General features: G+C 38.8%; 1 protein-coding gene across 17 annotated transcripts in view; it reads left to right on the forward strand.

The window, feature by feature from the left end:
- The window catches only part of LOC127450331 (gastrula zinc finger protein XlCGF57.1-like), a 296,850-nt gene that overhangs the window by 118,501 nt on the left and 154,640 nt on the right, over positions 1-23,709 (forward strand). Inside the window, exon 1 of one of the 17 annotated variants that reach the window (XR_007898957.1) lies at positions 10,577-10,656. The exons of 12 other annotated variants lie outside the window; for them this stretch is intronic. Coding sequence is in view for 2 of the 5 variants with exons in the window: in XM_051714365.1 (XP_051570325.1) it covers positions 10,602-10,656 (55 nt within the window). In the remaining 3 variants the exon portion in view is untranslated. Of the gene's footprint in view, positions 1-10,576; positions 10,657-23,709 lie in introns of those variants that run through there. 4 more of the 17 variants (XM_051714365.1, XM_051714349.1, XR_007898947.1 and 1 more) reach the window with 4 other exon arrangements.

Genomic DNA, 23,709 nt, shown 5'->3' on the forward strand with positions numbered 1-23,709 from the left:
TAATTTTTTCACATTTTGTTATGTTGCAGCCTTATGCTAAAATGCTTTAATTTTTTTTCACATCAATCTGCACTCCATACCCCATAATGACAATGCAAAAACCAGATTTTTGATAACTTTTCAAATTTATTAAAAAAGGTAAAACTGAAATATCACATTGATATAAGTATTCAGACCCTTAATTACAGCACCTTTGGCAGCGATTACAGCCTCAAGTCTTTTTGGGTATGATGCGACAAGCTTTGCACATCTGGATTTAGGGATTTTCTGCCATACTTCTCTGCAGATCCTCTCAAACTCTGTCAGGTTGTATGGGGACCATCTGTGGACAGCCATTTTCAGGTCTCTCCAGAGATGTTCGAATGGGTTCAATTCTGGGATCTGGCTGGGCCACTCGTGTTGTCTTAGGGTCATTGTCCTGTTGGAAGGTGAACCTTCAGCATAGTCTGAGGTCCTAAGCGCTCTGGACCAGGTTTTCATTAAGGATATCTCTACATTTTGATGTGTTCAGCTTTCCTTCAACACTGACCAGTCCCCTGTCCCTGGTGCTGAAAAACACCCCCACAGCATGTTGCAGTCACAGGCAGTTCCTTTGACCTCATGGTTTTTGCTCTGATATGCATTTTCAGCTGTGAAATCTTATATAGACAGGTGTGTGCCTTTTCAAATCATATCCAATCAATTGAATTTACCACAGTGGACTCCAATAAAAGTGTAGAAACATCTCAAAGATGATCCAGAGAAATGGGATGCACTTGAGCTAAATTTCAAGTGTCATAGCAAAGGGTCTGAATACTTATGTCAATATAATATTTCAGTTTTTTATTTTTTAATACATTTGCAAAATTATAAAAAAAATCTGATTTTTGCTTTGTCATTATGGGGTATGGAGTGTAGACTGATTTGAAAAAATAAAATAATTTAAAGCATTTAACATAAGGCTGCAACATAACAAAATGTGAAAAAAATGAAGGGGTCTGAATATTTTCTGAATGCACTGTATTTAGCAAGAATCGTTTCTGTAATAATTATATTTTCCTTCTGCAAAATTGGTTTACTTGTTTTTTTTTTTTTTACAGACTTTATTTTTTAATGCAAGGTAGCTCAAATTTATGTGCAGGTCTTTGGATATGTCATGTTCAAGCCTTAAATGACACTGCACATGCTCACTTGCTGCAGGTAGCACATTCTGAGAGGTAGGTCAGATTATCAGGACACTTTCCACCTGGCCACCTCTGCGTCTGACAAAAGATTTGATAAGGGCTGACTTTCAATGGATCGTCTAGAGTGAGCTGCTCTTTTCCGGGCTGTGTAAGAGCATTCAATCGGCTGCATCCAAGCAAATCTCAACGGCTTAAGCAGTTTGTGTGCTCTATCACTGAGCGCATGAAAAGCACCTATACCTTTTATGCACAAAGTAACATCATTTTTGTTATTTGAAATAAGACTGTTCCTAATAATGTGTGTGTGTGTGTGTGTGTGTGTGTGTGTGTGTATATGTATATATAAATATACAACCCTGATTCCAAAAAGTTGGGACAGTATGCAAAATGACAATAAAAACAAAAAGGAGTGATTTATAAATTCTATTCACCGTGTGCTGTATTGAAAGCACTACAACACATTATTTGATGTTTTACCTTGTGAATTTAATAGATTTAAAAAATATATACATTCATTTCAAATCAGATGATTACAACACGCTCCAAAAAGTTGGGACAGTCGGGTGTTTACCATTGTGTAACATCACCATTTCTTCTAATAACACTTATTAAACATTTGGGCACCGAAGACACAAGTTGGTTAAGTTTTGCAACTGGAATTTAACCCCATTCATCCATTATGCAGGTCTTCAGCTGTGCAATTGTACAGGGCCTTCGTTGCCATATTTTGCACTTCTTAATGTACCACACATTCTCAATTGGAGACAGTTCAGGACTGTAGGCAGGCCAATCTAGTACCCGCACTCTCCAAATACACAGCCATGCACTTGTGATCTGGGCAGTATGTGGTTTGATGTTGTCCTGCTGGAAAATGCAGGGATGTCCCTGGAAAAGATGGCATCTGGATTTGCAGCATACGTTGCTCTAGAATTTGAACATATCTTTCTGCATTAATGGTGCCCTCATAGATGTGCAAGTTACCCATGCCATGGGCACTGACACACCCCCACACCATGACAGACACTGGCTTTTGGACCTGACACTGATAACATCTTGGATGGTACATTTCCTCTTTGGCCTGAAGAACACGACGGCTGTTTTTTCCAAAAAACTATTTGAAGCGTGAACTTGTCTGACCACAAAACACAATTCCACTGTTCTACTTTCCAACTCAGATGAGACCAAGCCCAGAGAAGTCGGCGGCGCTTCTGGACAGTGTTGATGTAAGGCTTCTGCTTTGCATAGTAAAGTCTTAACTTGCATCTGTGGATACAGCGGTGATCAGTGTTGACCGACATCGGTTAACTTAAATATTCCAGAGCCCAGGGCCATAACCACAATATACTTTGAGGGGGACAAGTCCCCACCAATAATCAGATATGGCCAGATTGTCCCTCCCCAATAATTTATATCCTTGTTGCTGTTCTGCTGCACCGCTCTTCAATGTCATATGAGATTCAATCAAATTGATGAAGGCGGGACTTAAATTTAAGAAGCTAAGAGGGAACCTCGTGGAGCGCCGTGCATCAGCAAGCAGTTGAGGTTAAGAGTTTTTGTGTCATGTGAGATGTAAGTATCTAACTAAACATGCAAAATTTGACCACTGTTTTATGATTGAAATGTTGTACCAACCAACATAAATTTCCAAGGGTGTAAACTATTTACCATTTTGCAAAATTCACCGTTTTGAATTGAAAATGTCACGTGTACATGTACAGTACGTGATTCGGATGTCATTCATAACTGTGAATGTGAAAACATTAACGGAGCTGTTTTCAGCATGTCAGACTTAAGACAAAGCTCGAATGTGTGTATATTGAAAAGGAACTGAATGGGGGGCCTGGGTAGCTCAGTGGTAAAATACTCTGGCTACCACCCCTGGAGCTCACTAGTTCACTAATTCAAATCCCAGGGCGTGCTGAGTGACTCCAGCCAGGTCTCCTAAGCAGCCAAATTGGCCCGGTTGCTAGGGAGGGTAGAGTCACATGGGGTAACCTCCTCGTGGTCGCTATAATGTGGTTTGTTCTCGGTGGGGCGCATGGTGAATTGAGTGTGGTTGCCATGGTGGATGGTGTGAAGCCTCCACACGCGCTATGTCTCCGTGGCAACACACTCAACAAGCCACGTGATAAGATGCGCGGGTTGACTGTCTCAGACGCGGAGGCAACTGGGATTCGTCCTCCGCCACCCGGACTGAGGCGAATCACTATGCGACCACGAGGACTTAGAGTGCATTGGGAATTGGGCATTCCAAATTGGGAGAAAAAGGGGAAAAATCCCCCCCCCCAAAAAAAAGAAAAAAAAAAAAAAAAGGAATTGAATGAATGTGGTAATCTGGCAGGCTTTTGAAGTAGCTTTTTAGAAAATTCTCTGGACATTGTCTAAGAAAATTATCTAAAAAAATAAATAAATAAATAAAAAACACAAAGTAGAGTATTATCACCCAGATCAGAACTAGAACATGGTAAGACCTGTGACTTCTACTGTGCTTTTAGGTTTTGGCAAGGACAGTGTCATATATTCTTAATACAAATATTATAATTTGAAACTTTCTAAATAATTTATGTCTTTATTTCTGAATTTTGTACAGCATCTCCTAAGAGTCTTCTTTTAAAAGAGCCCATTTTATTTTGAGTAGGTTTGTGCTCAGAAAATTAGCCACCAGTTAAAGTAGTTCACCTAAAAATGGAAAATGTACTTTTACTCATTTACTCACCCTTATGTTCTTCAAAACCCAAATGCTGGGGTTTTTCTTGGAACATAAAAATAGATATTTTAAGCAGCTCTATTCCATAGAATAACAGTTTATAGTGAGCAGGAGCTGTCAAGCTTCATAAAAGACAAATACTATAAAGCACTATTTGTAACAAACTCAGGAGAAACAGAAGGTAGATCCATTTGCAGCTTTACTAGTAAGGTCACAGAGAATATACAGCAGGCAGAGGTCAATATGCAAAATATACAGCAACGTAGGCAAATCCAATAATCGTGGTCACAAAACAGACAGAGGGTCGAGGCAGGCAGCAAACAATGACAAAGAGTATTCCAGGAACAGATCAAGGTCAAAAGGCAGGCAGCAGTGAGTCAAAACGATAATAACAGGCAGTAGTTCAAACACAGACAGTCTAGAATAGAATAGAAAAACGCTGAGAAATGTTAGCCGGGGCAAAAACAAGACTTTGCACTGAGCCCTGTGTTTGCAGTGCTTAAATAGTCAATGGCTGTGTCTCGTTTGGAAGGCTGTGTCCTCTGGAGGTCGCCATCATGTCATCGAGGCTCGTTTCATAAAAGCGAGTAGGACACTTTGAATGCGACCTTCTTTCACGGGAATTCGGAGGATGCTTCAACAGAAATGTCTAAAACATGACGCCAATTTGCCCGTAAATATGATGTTCAAACGCAAGGAATGTTAATTCCCAAGTTGAAGTACCTCAGTAGATGGGTGCAGAGTATATAATATGTATAATTATATTAATATATAATAAAAATAAAGTATTAGACTAAAAGTATAAGTGTAAAATCTATTTTCTTTTCTCTTTACATCATTATAACTCTCCTAAAATGTACATCATACCTTCCCTTCTAAAGGGACTTTGTTCCCTTCTCACTCAAAGTGCTCAAAGAGTGGCGTGCTGTCATAGCAACTATGTTCCGTTCCGTTTTCCGTTCGTCCTACAAAGGCCATCTCGTTTAAATGAGGCTTGTTTAAAGGAGGACACTCGGTATACTGCAGCCTTCAAAGGACGCATCCTACCTAGCATGCAGCCTTCCAAAGGAGACACAGCCATTGAATTGGGTACAGGTGTATTGTAATCAGTCCCGCTGAGGATGATGGGAATCGTAGTTCATAAGAAGTTAATACTCGGGTGACGGCGCTCTCTGGTGGTTATCGAGGGGAGTGTTCGTAACACTATTAAAGGTTCAGTTTAAAGACATCATAACAGTAGTCCATATGACTTGTGCACTTTATTCCAAGCTATCTGGGGCTATACAACAGCTATGTGTTATATGGACTACTTTTATGCTATTTTTATAATTATTTTTTTTCCTCTTTGGACCTTGACAGCAGTGCTCAATATGAACTGTTTTAGTATGGAAAAGAGCAGCGTTAGGATTCTTGAAGAAAATATTGTGTTAAGATTCTACTGGGAGGAAAAAACAATGAGGGACAACTTGAGGACAGTAAATAATTTTGTGTATTTTCTTTTTGCAAACCAGCTGACACAGTCATGTCATTTTATAGATACATCAATGATGAAAAGAAATTCAAATTATATTAATCTTTTCTTTGAGGAAGCACAAAAAAGAAAGAAAAGATGACAGAAACAGGTGAATTGCTAGCAATGCAGACACCGTGTTTGTCTTGTACTGTGGGAATTTTAAAAATGCATGTATCTTTAAAACCAAAAATTATACACTTTTGGGCCTTTATAGCATTTCAAGCCTTTATTCAGAAAAGTATTGTATTCAGCGCCTTTATTAAAGGACCAAAGAGGAACATTATATTTGTGACCTCAAACACCCGTGACCCCCCAACCCCAAAATGGTTTGGTCGCACCCAATGTTCAAGACATGGTTACGGCCTTGCCCAAGCCCATGTCATGATATCCATTACAGACACATGACGGTTTTTAAGAGAGTGACGTCTGAGGGATCAGAGATCACACACATTTAGAAGTGGTTTTCGGCCTTGCCCTTTACGCACTGAGATTTTACCGGATTCCTTGAACCTTTTAACTATATTTTGTACTGTAGAGGATAAAATACCCAAAATCCTACCAATCTGTCTTTGAGGAACATTGTTCTGAAGGTGCTGGATTATTTGCCACTGCATCTGTTGGCAAATTGGTGAGCCTCAACCCATCCTTGCTTATAAAGGACTTGGCTTTCTTGGAGGCTCCTTATATGCTATAAAACAATTTCCACACCTGTTTAACATCACCTGTTTCATATAAGCTTGTTATTTTAACTCGTCAGATTGTTATTAGTCCTAAATTGCCCATCTCAACTTTTTTGGAATGTGTTGCATTTATTAATTTTAGAAATAACATGTATCTTTAAAAAGCAATGCAGTTGATTAGGTAAAACATGACGTATGTTGTCTTTATACTGTTTTTGTTTGAATACAAGTCATAGTAAATTTACAAATCACTCCTTTTTGATTTTATTGTAATGTATTATACTATCCCAACTTTTTTTTAGAATTGGGGTTGTGTGTGTGTATATATATATATATATATATATATATTTATATTAGGGCTGTCGATTTAATGCATTAATTCAGTGCGATTAATTTTATAAAAAATAATGCGTTAAAACATTTACGCAATTAATCATGTCCCCGGACCATAATAAGGAAGATTCCTGAGAAATTCATGCTTGAAATACCATCTGTTTTCTCCAGGGGGCAGTAAGCAAAACTTCAGCTGTATAGGCAATGCGCAGCTTATACAGAGAACAAACCCTTCAGCAGATAGCACAACGAGAGGATGCGTTCTTGCGTTCAAAACAGCTTGATGGAGCACAAATCTGAACTAAGGGATCTCAAGACGTATTCTTCTAAGTATTAAACTACATTTAACTTGGCACAGCGACCTAAAAATGGTATGTTTATGACGCGACGTGTATATATATATATATATATATATATATACACACACACACCAATCAGTCACAACATTAAAACCACCTGCCTAATATTATGTAGGTCCACCTCGTGCTGCCAAAACAGCGCCAACCCGAATCTCAGAATAGCATTCTGAGATGATATTCTTCTCACCACAATTATACAGAGCAGTTATCTGAGTTACTGTAGAGTTTGTCAGTATAAACCAGTCTGGCCATTCTCTGTTGACCTCTCTCATCAACAAGGCATTTCCTTCCACAGAACTGCCGCTCACTGGATGTTTTTTTTGTTTTTGGCATCATTCTGAGGAAATTCTAGAGACTGTTGTGTGTGAAAATCCCAGATCAGCAGTTACAGAAATACTCAAACCAGCTCATGGCTGATCAGTGTATATGTATATATATATTAGGGCTGTCAAACGATTACATTTTTTTAATCACGATTAATCGCATGTTTTCTTGTAATAATATCTCATGAGTGGACAAAATATGCTCCATTCAGATGTATTTATTGTTTTCAGTCATTTACACACAACCTACCTTACCAACAGAGTTGGTACAACAGAAAATGAACACAGCACAATTCAAAATATGTAAAAATAAATACATATAAATATATAGTTGTATGTGTATTATGACAGGACATATTTGCTTCCTTTTATGGTGTTTTAAAAGACATTATGTTTAGAGGAGCACAGTGGAATTAAATAGCTTTGATCGTCTGACGATTTGCATCACTCATGCAAAAGAAAAATGTCTGCACTGTCATTTACAATTGACAACTCTGTAAAATACATCAACAACTCCTTTTAGACCCCTTTCACCCTGTTCGGTGGATTAAATGGTCTAATGACAGTGTAGATTACCTGCAGGGTTCCAACATCTTCTGCTGTTCTACAGTAGCTAGTGCACTATCAAATGCACTATTATGCAGAGACACAGTGGCTGTGTCTCATTTCGAAGGCAGTGTCCACCGGAGGTCTCATTTGTCGGCTGCATACGTCATCGAGGCTGTCTCATTTCAGAAAAGCGAGTAGGACACTCCGAATGCGACCTTCGAATGCGACCTTCTTTCACAGGAATTCGGAGGATGCATGAGGTGTATCCTTCGTGGACACTCACAACCCACAATTCTTTGCTCAACGGAAATGGACATCATTTGTCTAAATAAAATTACGGCAATTTGCTCGATACATGATGTTCAAATGCAAGTGATGTTAATTCCCAAGTTGAAGTACCTCAGTAGATGGGTGCAAAGTATATAATATGCATAATTATAGTAATATATAATTAAAATAAAGTATTAGACTAAAAGTACACCTGTAAAATCTATTTCCTTTTCTCTCTACATCGTTATAAAATTCCCTTCTAAAGGGACTTTGTTCCCTTCTCACTCAAAGTGCTTGCGCTTGTTAAAGAGTGGTGTGCTATCATAGCAATCATGTTACGTTCTGTGTCCTACGAAGGCCGTTTCATTTAAACGAGACTTGTTTAAAGGAGGACACTCGGTATACTGCAGCCTTTAAAGGACACGTCCTACCTAGCACACACCCTTTGAAACGAGACACAGCCAGTGACAGAACCTTGGAGACTGTGCACAGCAGTGTTTCCGTTAGCTGGAAATGTCTGACAAATTCAAAAATTATTTGCGCTGCGCTGCCACGGAGGACTTTCCCGACAGTTTGCGAAGTTCAAAAGCAGCCTGCGTTATCCCTGTCTCGCATGCCAGTTTAAAACTCTTCCTTTAGTGCATCGGTTGATTAACAGGTGAGTCCTGAAACTCATGCACAAACTCAATGGGAGAGTTAGTTCACGATAACATGTAAACAAACAACACAAAAGAACGGCTCACACCCGTTTGGGGTGATTAAATCAGAAGTGGACAAGCGAGAAATATCACCGTTATAACTGGACGTAATATGTTTCTTTTTCTGACCACTTGTGTTTGAATTTCACGGGAGAGACTCTGGTATAATGACACATTAATCATTAGGCCTATGTCAGTGTATTATTGCATGATATAGCGCAAAAAGTAAAAGAAGAAAAAGAAAGCGCTCCGTTTCTCTTAATTATAATGGCATTTAATCTAAGCATAAACATGATTTTACCAGCAGAATTCAAAGTAATTTAGTGGAATACCTGAATTAACAGAGCTTCAAATGTGGTGCTTAATTATGCAAAAGCCTTTTTTTTCCTAACTAGTATAACCAACAGGAGACTATTGATGTATGAAGTGATATTGGTGACACTACACTGTATAAGAGTAAAGTTATTGAATATTTTCCCTTATAAAAATTCCCCCAAATTATGCAAAAGCCTTTTTCCTAACTAAGTGTTGTAGTATAACCAACAGGAGACCGCTGATGTGTGAAGTGATTTTGGTGACACTACACTTTGTAAGAGTGAAGTTATTGAATATTTTTGCAGTATCATTTTTCGGTGTTGCACTTTGTAGATGGTCTCTGCGCACTCGTCTCACAGTCGTCTGCACGTAGAGACCAATGTTATTTGTCCAGCTCGGAGGACGGCTCGTTTTGATGAAAATTAGGTTGTAGCTCATAACTACGGTTGGAAAGTGGCATTGTTTGTGTTTTTAACAACGTTCCGTTTATGAGTTATTGATCCGGGAAGTTTGAATCTGTGAATATATGTCCAGATTTACCAAACTATTTAAACTTACTGTATCGGTTTAATTTTAACCAGCTTTGCTTTGCTTGTCTTCCTCAATCTCAGCACGCACTACGTGCATGATAGAGGGAAAGAGAGCATGCACTCTTATTCAAATGACCGTGAGAACAAGGCACTTTTTGATAAAGACATAGAATGAGTAACTCTGAACAAACACTTCGATTATCACAATAAATAAGACTGAAAATGTCTGTTTGTATCTTACCTCAGTTTCAGTGAACTTGTTTACATTCAGCTGATCTGTTAGCTAATGAAGTTTGTTAGAGGTGGGTACTGTTTCATATAGATATGCATTACTCGCTCGGGCTTTCAAGAAACAGGAAAAATTCCCGACTTTAAATAAATAAATAAGTACATGTGTAGGACGTTTGTGTTGTAGGAATGTACATGCAGATTTTAGATATAAAATCGGTGATCAAATGACTAATGTTTACTCGTTAAATGAAATGATTTCTTTTTAAGTCAATAGGGACAGAGGAAAGTTTGGGCAGAGCAATATGGCGGTGCAGTGGCTTCACTGTTATGACATCATGAGCAATCCAGTTATATATGCAGTACATATCAGTGTATTTATATGATGTGATTAATTGCGTACATTTTTTAACACGTTATTTTTTATAAAATTAATCGCACTCCATTAATGCATTAAATCGACAGCCCTAATATATATATATATATATATATATATATATATATATATATATATATATATATATATATATATATATATATATATACACCACAGATTTTATGCACAAATTTGTGTGTGTGCACGGTTGGTTATTATCATTCAAATTATATTAGTCTTCTGAGTACATTTCCAATTCACAAAGCCAGAGTAATACAAATTTACTCTGGCAAGCCTAATTGGTTTTCTACTGATCGAGAAAGTGATTAGATCCCTAAATACTAAAACAATCATTATGAAATTCGGATTCCCAAATATTTTGGTAATGTTGAAATGTACTGTAACTGATGGTGTATTTTGATGTCCGTATGTCCCCTTTTTGCTCTGGTCCAGATGCTTTCAGTAGGTGGGTGTGTTATTAGTTTTCAATTCACCATTAGAGAAGAAGAAGAACAAGTGAAATCTGTAAGATGTTTATTAAAGAGGAGAGTGAAGATATGGCTTATCCAGAAGCATGCAGAATTAAAACCGAACACACTGACGAACAAACAGGTTGGTGTTCATTCTTCATTCTTTACATATAAAACCACAGAAGGTGATCATAACATTGTAAATTAAACAAAGACGCACAAATATATAACAACAACTTTTACAATGCTTCTTAAAGAGCACCTATTATGGTTTTTAAAAGTGCCTAATTTTGTTTTAAAGGTCTCATACAATAGATTTACATGCATCCAAGGTCAAAAAACACTTTAATTTGCTCATAATTTAAATTGCAGCATTACCTTTATTCCCCAGTGTCAAAAACGACTCGTTCAATGATCTGTTCTAAAGGATTCATTCTAAATTCCTCCTTTCAGAGAGCCTACTCTGCTCTGATTGGTCAGATGTCCCAGGCTGTTGTGATTGGTCTACCGCTTAGTGTAGTGTTTGAGGGCGGGTCAAAGCTGTTCGCGAGCAGCCAATGACGACCAGAGGCGGGTTTTTTTGTTACCAAATTACGTTGTCATGTGTATTTTGTTGATTCATGTCTTTTATTTTGAAATGTTTAGTTCCTGTTTCCCTTGTCATGTGATTTGTTTTCCCTCCATGTTCATGTGTCATGTTTTCATTGGTTTATTGTTTAATTATCTTGTTATCAGTTCTGTTTGTTCATTGGTTTATGTTCCCCCATGTCCATGTATTTAAGCCTCATGTTTTCCATTGTGTGGTTGTCTAGTATTGAATGTGAAAGGGTATGTGCAAAGTCAAGTCAAGTCAAGTCCATGTTCTGTAGTTAGGGTTTTGGATTTCACATTTATTTAATAAACTGCACTTGGGTTCTTCATCTCGTCTTTGTCATTGCCAGTTCCAGCATACGTTACATACGTAGGTTAGTACAGGAAGTAAGTCTGGAATTACTTGCGACTCGTTTCAGGTGTTCAGAATCGGTTCTTTGTTTTGGGAGTCAATAACTCCATTTGTCGTGCACTTTGATTTTTGATGCTTTGCAGACTTTTTACATAAAGCTAAATAACACACTACGTGAAAGGTAATATTTGAAAAACCATAATAGGTGCTCTTTCAAGTGATCAAAACACTGAATTACTAACATTTTAAGATTTGTTGTAGGGCTGCACAATCTATTGAAATCAAAACGTGGCTGACTAGCACAGCAGTTAAACCTCAGGCTGTAATAAAAAAAAAATTAAAAAAAATGAATAGCTTTTGCACTATTTTTACATACAAGTGATACATTTTCTGAACTCTTGGTACAAAACCTAAACTGATCACACAAAGTTAGTTGTTCAAAACCTGCTTTCATTAGGGTTGTACATGTTTGCTTTCATGTGATTATTGATTCAGAGCACAAGATTGTGACATGCAATGAGAACATTAGGTTTAATCACCAAAACACTAATTTCAATTTATTTATTTAACAATCAATTCAGTTGCAAACAAGATTTCAATTTGACCTTAAATATGCTGAATAAAAAATATTACAGTACTGTAAAGTCACAATAGGAAATACAATAACAGTGCATAACCAAATTGACACTGTAAATTTATAATGTCTATATTATCAGCCCAATTTGTAAACAAAAGGTGTGATAAATGAAGACACATTATGACACTGGAAAGACGTTCTCTGCAGGGGTGATTCTAACATGTTTTAAACGTTAATAGTATTTTTTTGTCCCCACTCGATTCTTTCTAATCACTCCTCAGACTGTGTACAGTATACATGATATTACTGCCAGTCAACTTGTCCAGCAGGTGAATTTAAATAATTAGTAGTGATGGGGAGTCGACTCTGACTCGTCCCAGAATCGAAGTTGTCTCTAATACAGGAATCGATTCTTTTGTTCGACTCCGTAACTTTACAAATAGGATGTTGTGATTGGCTTACATCAATGAATTAGCGTTCTTAAAAACGAATTACATCCTCTACAAACACATGTTGGTTGGTGGGACGCTCATTCATCATGTGCGTTTGAGTGAGAGATAATGTGCGTGCATTCGAAAGAGAGAGAGGGTGTAACAGATTTTAAAACTTTCAGAACTTTGTGAAGAATTACATCAATGCATGGGTCAGTGGTTGGAGAAGTGGATTCTCCCAGTTTGTCTAGTTTGAGAATTAAACAATTTCCGGCTGGTTCTTGTTTTTTTTTTTTTTCCTTAAAATTGGATATAAACGAGGGAATGACAGTGTTACCGGTAATTTTGAGGAAAATTACATAATGTCTCTAAATAAGACTAATTTCAAAGTGCGCTGGTATAATAGCAGGAGTTTATGTCTTCACGTCTCACATTTTTTCTCACATCCCAACTCTTTAAAAGAAAATAAGTTATACATTTTGTGTGCGATAATAGTGGGCCATCACCATTAGAAAACAATATTAACGTACAGGTAAGCTAGTGATACATTTTCATGTGGTTATTGCTTTGAAAAATCCACTACTATTTAATCTGTTGAGGTCGAGACTGTCGAGTTTAAAAAGCTGCCGTTTTTATCTGTTTACTATACATAAAAAAGCGATTTCACGTACCATACTGTATGTTCCATTTAAAAACAATGGTCCAAATTCATTATTTTCTTATTCGATTACTTCTCCATACTTTGCCTATTGATAATTATTGAAGTGAATCGAGCAAGAATATATGCACGATTTGTTTTTCCATCAGCATGGAAGCCATCTAGAGTCAGCTTCTCCCGTCCCACTAACGTTAGTGTTTGGATTTGGGTAGGAGAAACTGACCAGCAGTTACAGGAAAACTATCACTGTGCAGTGATCGGACGCAGTGGATTGAGCGAGCAATATACGAGTGAAAATTAATGATGAATTCCACTGATTTTCCGCTCATGCCTGACAAGCATTTCTGGGGGGGTGGGGGTGAAAATATGTCACTTGGAAAAGCACTGCCCACTAATGGCCATCCCTGGTGATGGCCCTAAATTTTTACACTATCCTGATTAAAAATAAATGTCGAGGAGTCGATTCCATCGACACCAAAGGCTGGAGTTGGGAATCGATTCTACTCAGAAAAACACAAAATCGAAAACCACTAATAGTTAGTAAAGTCTCGAATGTTTTCTGTCCCGTTCAGTAAATCAACAACAAACTTGTCATCGCTGCTGCGCCACCTGTTGTACCGGGGTAAAATTGCTTGTCGATTAGCGCCACCTATTGTAAAGGCGTGAATGTGCTAACGGCAATCATTCGCCTCGCTTTTGAGAAAGGGCCATTCGTCTGTGATTCCTTTCCCGTTATCGCTTTGCCTCTGGTGTGCAAAAGCCTTTAGACTGAAGTAGCCTATACTTCAGTTTTGATGCTCAATTCAGTTTTAAGGCCTCAATTACTTTCTTTCAGGGGCCAGATTATCCTAATGAAAGCTTGATGGTGGTCAAACATTTTTCCATATTTATCTTAGTTAGCACTTTAATTTTAAGTAACATGTTAACATGAAAAACAAAATGAAACACCATTAATACTGCATGTTTTTAACATTCAAAAATTCAGGGGTATTTAATTAACATTTTTAAGGTCTAGCCATAAGTTCCTTTTTATGATCTGGCTAAAGAAATTAAGAAAAACATGACTTCATAACCTTAACTAATAAATACATTTAGATCAACTTTACTCTGAAAATAAAAACATAATGATCAATAGGTAATCGTGTTCTGAAATTTGTCATGGGATTGAGAGTATTGTGCACAATTTTAATCAGTCCTGCATGTTCAACTTTCATAATTACGATTCATAACTAATTATGCAGCAAGGTTCTCTTTCAGAATTTAATTAATATTTTCAATGATTTCTGTCAACATTAAACTGACTGATTGACTCGAACTAGTGATAGTTCACCCAAAAATGAAAATGCCATCACTTACTAACCTTCATGCAGTCGCAAACCTGTATGACTTTTTCAGCTGTCTCAATGTGGTGTTCTATGAGATTCGTGCAATCGGGTAGAGGTGAAAACACATCAGAAAAACTCAGTTTGCAACCTTCTTGACTTGGAACAGTAAGAGGTGGTCTCCGCAAGGAACTGGGGTGTTTTGAAATGCTGTTTTTATATTCACCTCCGGTCCCAGCTCCTCCCTCTCCTTAACGACTGTCGCCAACGCCACAGGAACTGCCTCTCTCCATAGTTTTAGGAGATTGAGGTGGTATATTTGCCGTGTTCCACCTTTACAGGGCTCCAGACTGCGACCAAAAATAATTGATGGCGACAATAATTTAAAATGTAGTTGCCACTGGCGACAGTCGGGTTGTGTGCGTTCATATGCGGTTTCGTCAGATATCATCTTGTGAGTTACTTAATATATTTTTAGAACGCGCACAACCAGTGTGTCTCGCGCCGCTTTTCACCCGTTCTGTTTCTGATGAGCTCCCTGCACCGCACGCAACAACAAACCCAGCGCGAGAGAGTCATGAACAAATGACTCTTTTGAACCGGATCATTTTAATGAATCACCCGAAAAGAACTGAGGGTTTGAACTCAGGAGCTCAGGTTAGCAATTTGATGCAGGTTAGCAGTGATGCTTGTTATTCACTTTCTCAGCGACTCAGCCATCAAAGAGCTCAAAACTAGGAATGCAGACATTTCAAAATACGAGTCCCATGTGTATTTCGGGATTCTTTATAATTACCGTATTGTGTACCACTTTTTTCTTCAGGTAATTATTGATTGGGATTGGAGTAGCAAAATAAACTGCATCTGGGATTTCATTCAATTTGCACTCTTATAGTCTCTGTGTCTGGGGCCATCAGTAAAGAAAGACTATGGCATTATTTTAAAACAATTAAAATTATATATATACACTACCGGTCAAAAGTTTTGAAACACTTATTCTTTATTATACATTTTTTTCTTCATATTTTAGAATAATAGTAAAGTCATCAAAACTATGGAATAACATAAATGGCACTATGAGAATTATGTTGTGACTAAACAAAATCCAAAATAAATCAAAACTGTGTTATATTTTACCATCTTCAAAGTAGTCACCATGTGCCTAGAATTTGCAGACATGTACTCTTGACATTTTCTCAACCAACTTCTTGAGGTATCATCCTGGGACGATATTTAAACAGTATTGAAGGAGTTCCCATCTATGTTGGGCACTTATTGGCTGCTTTTCTTTATTATTTGGTCCAAGTCATCAATTTCAAAAACTTTTTTATTTAATATACAATTTTATTTTTGTAATTAAATAAATTAATATGTTGGCACAATTATATTTTTGTCTACAAAACTAATTTCAAACATTTAAGCACACGCCTTCAGATCAAAAGATTTTTAAGATCATGAGAAACATTTCAGTCAAGTGTTTCAAAACTTTTGACCAGTAGTGTGTGTGTATATACAGGTGCATCTCAATAAATTAGAATGTCATGGAAAAGTTCATTTATTTCAGTAATTCAACTCAAATTGTGAAACTCGTGTATTAAATAAATTCAATGCACACAGACTGAAGTAGTTTAAGTCTTTGGTTCTTTAAATTGTGATGATTTTGGCTCACATTTAACAAAAACCCACCAATTCACTATCTCAAAAAATTAGAATACAAGACCAATAAAAAAAAAACATTTTTAGTGAATTGTTGGCCTTCTGGAAAGTATGTTCATTTACTGTATATGTACTCAATACTTGGTAGGGGCTCCTTTTGCTTTAATTACTGCCTCAATTCGGCGTGGCATGGAGGTGATCAGTTTGTGGCACTGCTGAGGTGGTATGGAAGCCCAGGTTTCTTTGACAGTGGCTTTCAGCTCATCTGCATTTTCTGGTCTCTTGTTTCTCATTTTCCTCTTGACAATACCCCATAGATTCTCTATGGGGTTCAGGTCTGGTGAGTTTGCTGGCCAGTCAAGCACACCAACACCATGGTCATTTAACCAACTTTTGGTGCTTTTGGCAGTGTGGGCAGGTGCCAAATCCTGCTGGAAAATGAAATCAGCATCTTTAAAACGCTGGTCAGCAGAAGGAAGCATGAAGTGCTCCAAAATTTCTTGGTAAATGGGTGCAGTGACTTTGGTTTTCAAAAAACACAATGGACCAACACCAGCAGATGACATTGCACCCCAAATCATCACAGACTGTGGAAACTTAACACTGGACTTCAAGCAACTTGGGCTATGAGATTCTCCACCCTTCCTCCAGACTCTAGGACCTTGGTTTCCAAATGAAATACAAAACTTGCTCTCATCTGAAAAGAGGACTTTGGACCACTGGGCAACAATCCAGTTCTTCTTCTCCTTAGCCCAGGTAAGACGCCTCTGACGTTGTCTGTGGTTCAGGAGTGGCTTAACAAGAGGAATACGACAACTGTAGCCAAATTCCTTGACACGTCTGTGTGTGGTGGCTCTTGATGCCTTGACCCCAGCCTCAGTCCATTCCTTGTGAAGTTCACCCAAATTCGATTTTGCTTGACAATCCTCATAAGGCTGCGGTTCTCTCGGTTGGTTGTGCATCTTTTTCTTCCACACTTTTTCCTTCCACTCAACTTTCTGTTAACATGCTTGGATACAGCACTCTGTGAACAGCCAGCTTCTTTGGCAATGAATGTTTGTGGCTTACCCTCCTTGTGAAGGGTGTCAATGATTGTCTTCTGGACAACTGTCAGATCAGCAGTCTTCCCCATGATTGTGTAGCCTAGTGAACCAAACTGAGAGACCATTTTGAAGGCTCAGGAAACCTTTGCAGGTGTTTTGAGTTGATTAGCTGTTTGGCATGTCACCATATTCTAATTTGTTGAGATAGTGAATTGGTGGGTTTTTGTTAAATGTGAGCCAAAATCATCACAATTAAAAGAACCAAAGACTTAAACTACTTCAGTCTGTGTGCACTGAATTTATTTAATATACGAGTTTCACAATTTGAGTTGAATTACTGAAATAAATGAACTTTTCCATGACATTCTAATTTATTGAGATGCACCTGTATATACACACAGGCTGGAATAATGTACAGATTTTGAAAATGGTACTTTTATTCACCAAAGTGGCATTCAGCTGATCACAATGGATAGTCAGGACATTAATAACATGAAAAATTACTATTACAATTTGAATTTTTTTTTTTTCAGAACTTCTTAAACTACTTCAAAGAGTTCTTGTCAAAAAATCCTCCATGTGCAGCAATGACAGCTTTGCAGATCCTTGGCATTCTAGTTGTCAGTTTGTCCAGATACTCAGGTGACGTTTCACCCCACACTTCCTGTAGCACTTGCCATAGACGTGGCTGTCTCACGCACCTTACAGTGTAGCTGATCCCACAAAAGCTCAATGGGGTTAAGATCCATAACACTCTTTTCCAATTATCTGTTGTCCAATGTCTGTGTTTCTTTGTCCACTCTAACCTTTTCTTTTTGTTTTTCTGTTTCAAAAGTGGCTTTTTCTTTGCAATTCTTCCCATAAGGCCTGCACCCCTGAGTCTTCTCTTTACTGTTGTACATGAAACTGGTGTTGAGCGGGTAGAATTCAATGAAGCTGTCAGCTGAGGACATGTGAGACTTCTATTTCTCAAACTAGAGACTCTGATGTGCTTATCCTCTTGTTTAGTTGTACATCTGGTCTTCCACATCTCTTTCTGTCCTTGTTAGAGCCAGTTGTCCTTTGTCTTTGAAGACTGTAGTGTACACCTTTATATGAAATCTTCAGTTTTTTGGCAGTTTCAAGCATTGTATATTCTTCATTCCTCAAAACAATGATTGACTGATGAGTTTCTAGAGAAGGCTGTTTCTTATGGGATCAAAATCTCGTCAAATGTATTGCGGTCACGGATCCAAAATAGATAAAAATAATAAGCGTGAATCAAAAAATTAATATGTGCAGATAAAAAAATTATAAGTGCAAAAATAAATAAAAAGCATAGATCAAAATAATAAGCGCAGATCAAAATAATTAGCGCAGATCGGGGGGCCTGGGTAGCTCAGCAAGTAAAGACGCTGACTACCACAACTTGAGTCGCAAGTTCAAATCCAGGGCGTGCTGAGTGACTCCAGTCAGGCTTCCTAAGCAACCAATTGGCCTGGTTGCTAGGGTGGGTAGAGTCATGTTGGGTTAACCTCCTCGTGGTCGCTATAATGTGTGATTTGCTCTCGGTGGGGCGCGTGGTGAGTCGTGCGTGGATGCCACGGAGAATGGCGTGAAGCCTCCGCACACGCTAGGTCTCCGCGGTAACATGCTCAACATGCCACATGATAAGATGCGCGGATTGACGGACTCAGACTCGGAAGCAACTGAGATTCGTCCTCCACCACCCAGATTGAGGCGAGTCACTACGCCACAAAAAACAAAGCTGGGTTGGTGGTGATGTTTGATGCATGTTTTTACTAGCTGTACCAATGTAGTCGCGAGTTCAGAACCAAACTTGATCTGCTTTTCCATGAAATAAAATCCAGATCCAGACACCAAGGCCTATTACAATACTGATGAATATAGAAATGCTTACATATAATTTTTTTACATATAACTTACATATACTATTTGTGAATAAAGAATGTCCAATGTCAAGCCAACTTTATTGCATTATTTATTGTCGTAGGAACGCTTGGTCACTTGTTTCTGATTTCGCTGCAGTATCGTGGAAAAAGAAGCTACATGTAGCCGTGCCAACGATGCCAACGTAGGATCAGTACATAACGGCACATTCAGCAACATGGAAAAGCAGATCAAGTTGGGTTCTGAACTCATGACTATATTGGTACAGCTAGTAAAAACATGCATCAAACATCCACACCAACCCAGCGTAGTTTTTTGTTTTTTTAGATATGCAGCCAATTACCTACAAACAAGGAAGTCTTAAATAATGCCTAAACTAAAGACTCTGCTAAATAAATTCAGCTGACTCGATACATACGGACTATGATAATGACCTACTCGGACAACACTGTTTCCTAGAGCTGGCAGAAAATACTCAAAACAGACACAAGCAGCGTGTCTATCAACCACATATAATATAATATTGAGCAGCAGCCGGCAGAGTTGCATTGGAGTGATGTCACCTGCCCTCTTCAAATGACTGGCTAGAGGAGGAGCTGTCGATCAAGAACTAGTGGACCAATAGGGACACAAAACGCCCCCTGATTTACATGAAACTCTACTCACATCTTTTGGAAAACCAAGCACAGAACTTGGAAACAAAAGCAAAGAAAAATACAGTGTAAGCGTACAAAAAAATTAAAATATGAGCAAAATTGTCTGAGCACAAAAAAAAAAAAAAAAAAAAACAGTAATATAACCAAGGAAAACCTGATTTTGTTTGCAATTCTGATGACTTTGCTTTAATTTTCCTGTTTTTGTTTTTGTTTTTTTCTTTGCAGCATATTTTAAATGTGTTTATATATTTTTGATTCATGCTTGTTATTTTTTGATCTGCACTAATTATTTTGATCTGCGCTTGTTATTTTGATCTGTGCTTTTTATTCACTACTAAATGCATACTAAATGTAAAAATCTGTAATGTTGATTCTGAAGAGCAGAACTAAATTAAAAAAAAAATCTTTCATCTCTTATATTTGTATAAATTATGAAAGGGGTGTGAACATTTATGAGACAAAAGGGAATGCAAACTTATCTTCTCAACTATATATACTGTTTATTAAACCTTTGATGAATGGGTTATCAGCTGATTTGGTTACTAATAACAGCCATTTGGCTCCTTAATGTTTCAGTTTAGGAGCCATTGGCTCCTAAGTCATTTTCTTTGTCTGGAGCCCTGCTCTATCCGTTCGCTTAACCTCATAGTCTTCTTCCCCGACTCGTCGTGTGACCTCAAAGGGCCCTTTTCACTTGGCGAGAATTTTAGAGCTCAACGTGGGTAATAATATGAGGACCTTATCTCCCTGTGAAAATTCCCATTGCTGAGTGCCCTTATTATACAGCTGGGATTGACGTTCTTGAGCCTGGAGCAAATTCTCCAGTGTGAGTTGCCCTAAGTGAAGTTTTGCTCTCAGGTTAAGAATGTATTGGATTTCGTTTTTTACTCTCCAAAGGTCCTTCCTCCCAGTTTTCCCTCAAGATGTCCAAAATGCCGCGAGGCTTATGCCCATATAATAATTAAAATGGGGAAAACCCCGTGGAGGCTTGTGGGACCTCTCGTACTGCTAATAATAGGGGTTCAAGCCACTTATCCCAATTTCACGCGTCCTTGTGTACAAACTTCCAAATCATATTTTTAAGAGTTCGATTAAAACATTCGACCAGGCCATCTGTCTGAGGATGGTAAACACTGGTGCGAATTGATTTAATCCCCAATAATTTGTAAAGTTCGCAGAGTGTACGTGACATAAACAAGGTGCCCTGATCAGTTAGGATCACTTTCGGGATCCCAACTCGGGAGATAATTTTGAAAAGTGCCTCCGCAACACTGCGTGCTGAAATGTTGCGCAGAGGCACTGCTTCAGGGTATCGCGTTGCATAATCCACCAAGACTAATACAAAGCGATGCCCCCATGCAGTCTGTTCTAATGGCCTGATGAGGTCCATGGCAATTCTTTTGAGGGGGGCCTCGATCAGCGGAAGCGGGCGCAATGGTGCTTTTGGAGTGGCCGGTGGATTCACCAACTGATATTCTCGACATGTAGCACACCACCTGCACATCCCTGCTAATGCCTGGCCAATAAAAACGGTTCAGTATCTTGTCTTGCCCTAAATGTCCCACCATCAGATTAGAATGAGCCGCCTGGAAAACAATTTCCTGGCGGCTTTTCGGAATTAACAACTGAGTTGTATCTGTTTTTGTTTGAGCATCCTGCGCCACTCGGTACAACCTGTCTTTAATAATTGAGACGTAAGGATAGGAGAGCGCAACACCGGGTTGAATCTTTTGAATATAAATTACTCTCACTTGGTCAAAGGCACACCTGAGAGTGTCCTCGGTAACACTATATTTTGATGGTCCCCCTACAGATATTCAACTGACTATAAGTGACTTATCAACTGACTTGCTATAGCTAGTAAACAGTGTTTCATCAAACATTCAGTAGACTTTCTATAGCCTGTATAAAAGCAAAATAAGAGTTTGTCAACTGACTTGCTATAGCTAGTAAACAGTGTTTCAACATACACTATATTGCCAAAAGTATTCACTCACCCATCCAAATAATTGAATTCAGGTGTTTCAATCACTTCCATGGCCACAGGTGTATAAAATGAAGCACCTAGGCATGCAGACTGCTTCTACAAACATTTGTGAAAGAATGGGCCGCTCTCAGGAGCTCAGTGAATTCCAGCGTGGTACTTTGATAGGATGCCACCTGTGCAACAAGTCCAGTCGTGAAATTTCCTCGCTACTAAATATTCCACAGTCAACTGTCAGTGGTATTATAACAAAGTGGAAGCAATTGGGAATGACAGCAATTCAGCCACGAAGTGGTAGGCCACGTAAAATGACAGAGGATGCTGAGGCGCATAGTGCACAGAGGTCGCCAACTTTCTGCAGAGTCAATCGCTACAGACCTCCAAAGTTCATGTGGCCTTCAGATTAGCTCAAGAACAGTGCGTAGAGAGCTTCATGGAATGGGTTTCCATGGCCGAGCAGCTGCATCCAAGCCATACATCACCAAGTGCAATGCAAAGCGTCGGATGCAGTGGTGTAAAGCACGCTGCCACTGGACTCTAGAGCAGTGGAGATGCGTTCTCTGGAGTGACGAATCACGCTTCTCCATCTGGCAATCTGATGGACGAGTCTGGGTTTGGCGGTTGCCAGGAGAACGGTACTTGTCTGACTGCATTGTGTCAGCAGTGAAGTTTGGTGGAGGGGGGATTATGGTGTGGGGTTGTTTTTCAGGAGCTGGGCTTGGCCCCTTAGTTCCAGTGAAAGGAACTCTGAATGCTTCAGCATACCAAGAGATTTTGGACAACTGTGTGGGAACAGTTTGGGGATGGCCCCTTCCTGTTCCAACATGACTGCGCACCAGTGCACAAAGCAAGGTCCATAAAGACATGGATGAGCGAGTTTGGTGTGGAAGAACTTGACTGGCCTGCACAGAGTCCTGACCTCAACCCAATAGAGCACCTTTGGGATGAATTAGAGCGAAGACTGCGAGCCAGGCCTTCTCGTCCAACATCAGTGTCTGACCTCACAAATGCGCTTCTGGAAGAATGGTCAAAACTTCCCATAAACACACTCCTAAACCTTGTGGAAAGCCTTCCCAGAAGAGTTGAAGCTGTTATAGCTGCAAAGGGTGGGCCGACATCATATTAAACCCTATGGATTAAGAATGGGATGTCACTTAAGTTCATATGCGTCTAAAGGCAGATGAGCGAATACTTTTGGCAATATAGTGTACATTCAGTAGACTTTCAGTAGCTTGTATATAGATCTTTATTAATGATCTACTTACATTATTGTTGAGAACATCAGTTCATTAAAATTGTTGGGCAAAACAATGACTTCTGTACATTTATATTAACTTTTACATACAGTCTGTGTGCTGGTTGCAATGTGGTGCTACTATTCCTGTGTGTTATTATCAGTATTGGTATTTACCATCTGTTGATTCTCTGTTTAAAAAAAGGAGACATGTAGCAGTCAGTTAACCGTATTCCTTAGATGTTCACTTTATTTTGATGGTCCCTAGGTAACTATAGATGAACAGCTGATACTACCTTAAAGTAAAGTGACTCTGTACTGATAGGAAATTCATATGCAACAAACAGTTAGTAGAGCATTTCCAGAAAACCTTTGGGCAACTAAAGATGAAATAAGAAAATGAGCTGTTAAGCAAAGAAATGTAAGTAGGTCATTAATAAAGATCTATGTACAAGCTACTGAAAGTCTACCGAATGTTTGTTGAAACACTGTTTACTAGCTGTAGCAAGTCAGTTGACAAGTTACTTATAGTCAGTTGAATATCTGTAGGGGGACCATCAAAATAAAGTGTTACTGAGTCCTCTCTTGTCTGCTCCAGAGGGAAATTCCCCATGTGGATTTCCCGGAGGGCCAGAGGGGCAGAGCCCTCTCTTCCCTCCAGGTTTCCCTGACTTGGACCTGACGTCAAAGGCTCCGCCTCCCCAGCCAGTGCCGCGTCCACCCCACACCAAACTTTCCTTTCACAGGACCCATCCATACACATTCCCCTCAACATTGTTTGAAATGGTGACCAATTTATTC

The sequence above is a fragment of the Myxocyprinus asiaticus genome, chromosome 13 (genome assembly GCF_019703515.2).
Source record: "Myxocyprinus asiaticus isolate MX2 ecotype Aquarium Trade chromosome 13, UBuf_Myxa_2, whole genome shotgun sequence".
Taxonomy (NCBI): domain Eukaryota; kingdom Metazoa; phylum Chordata; class Actinopteri; order Cypriniformes; family Catostomidae; genus Myxocyprinus; species Myxocyprinus asiaticus.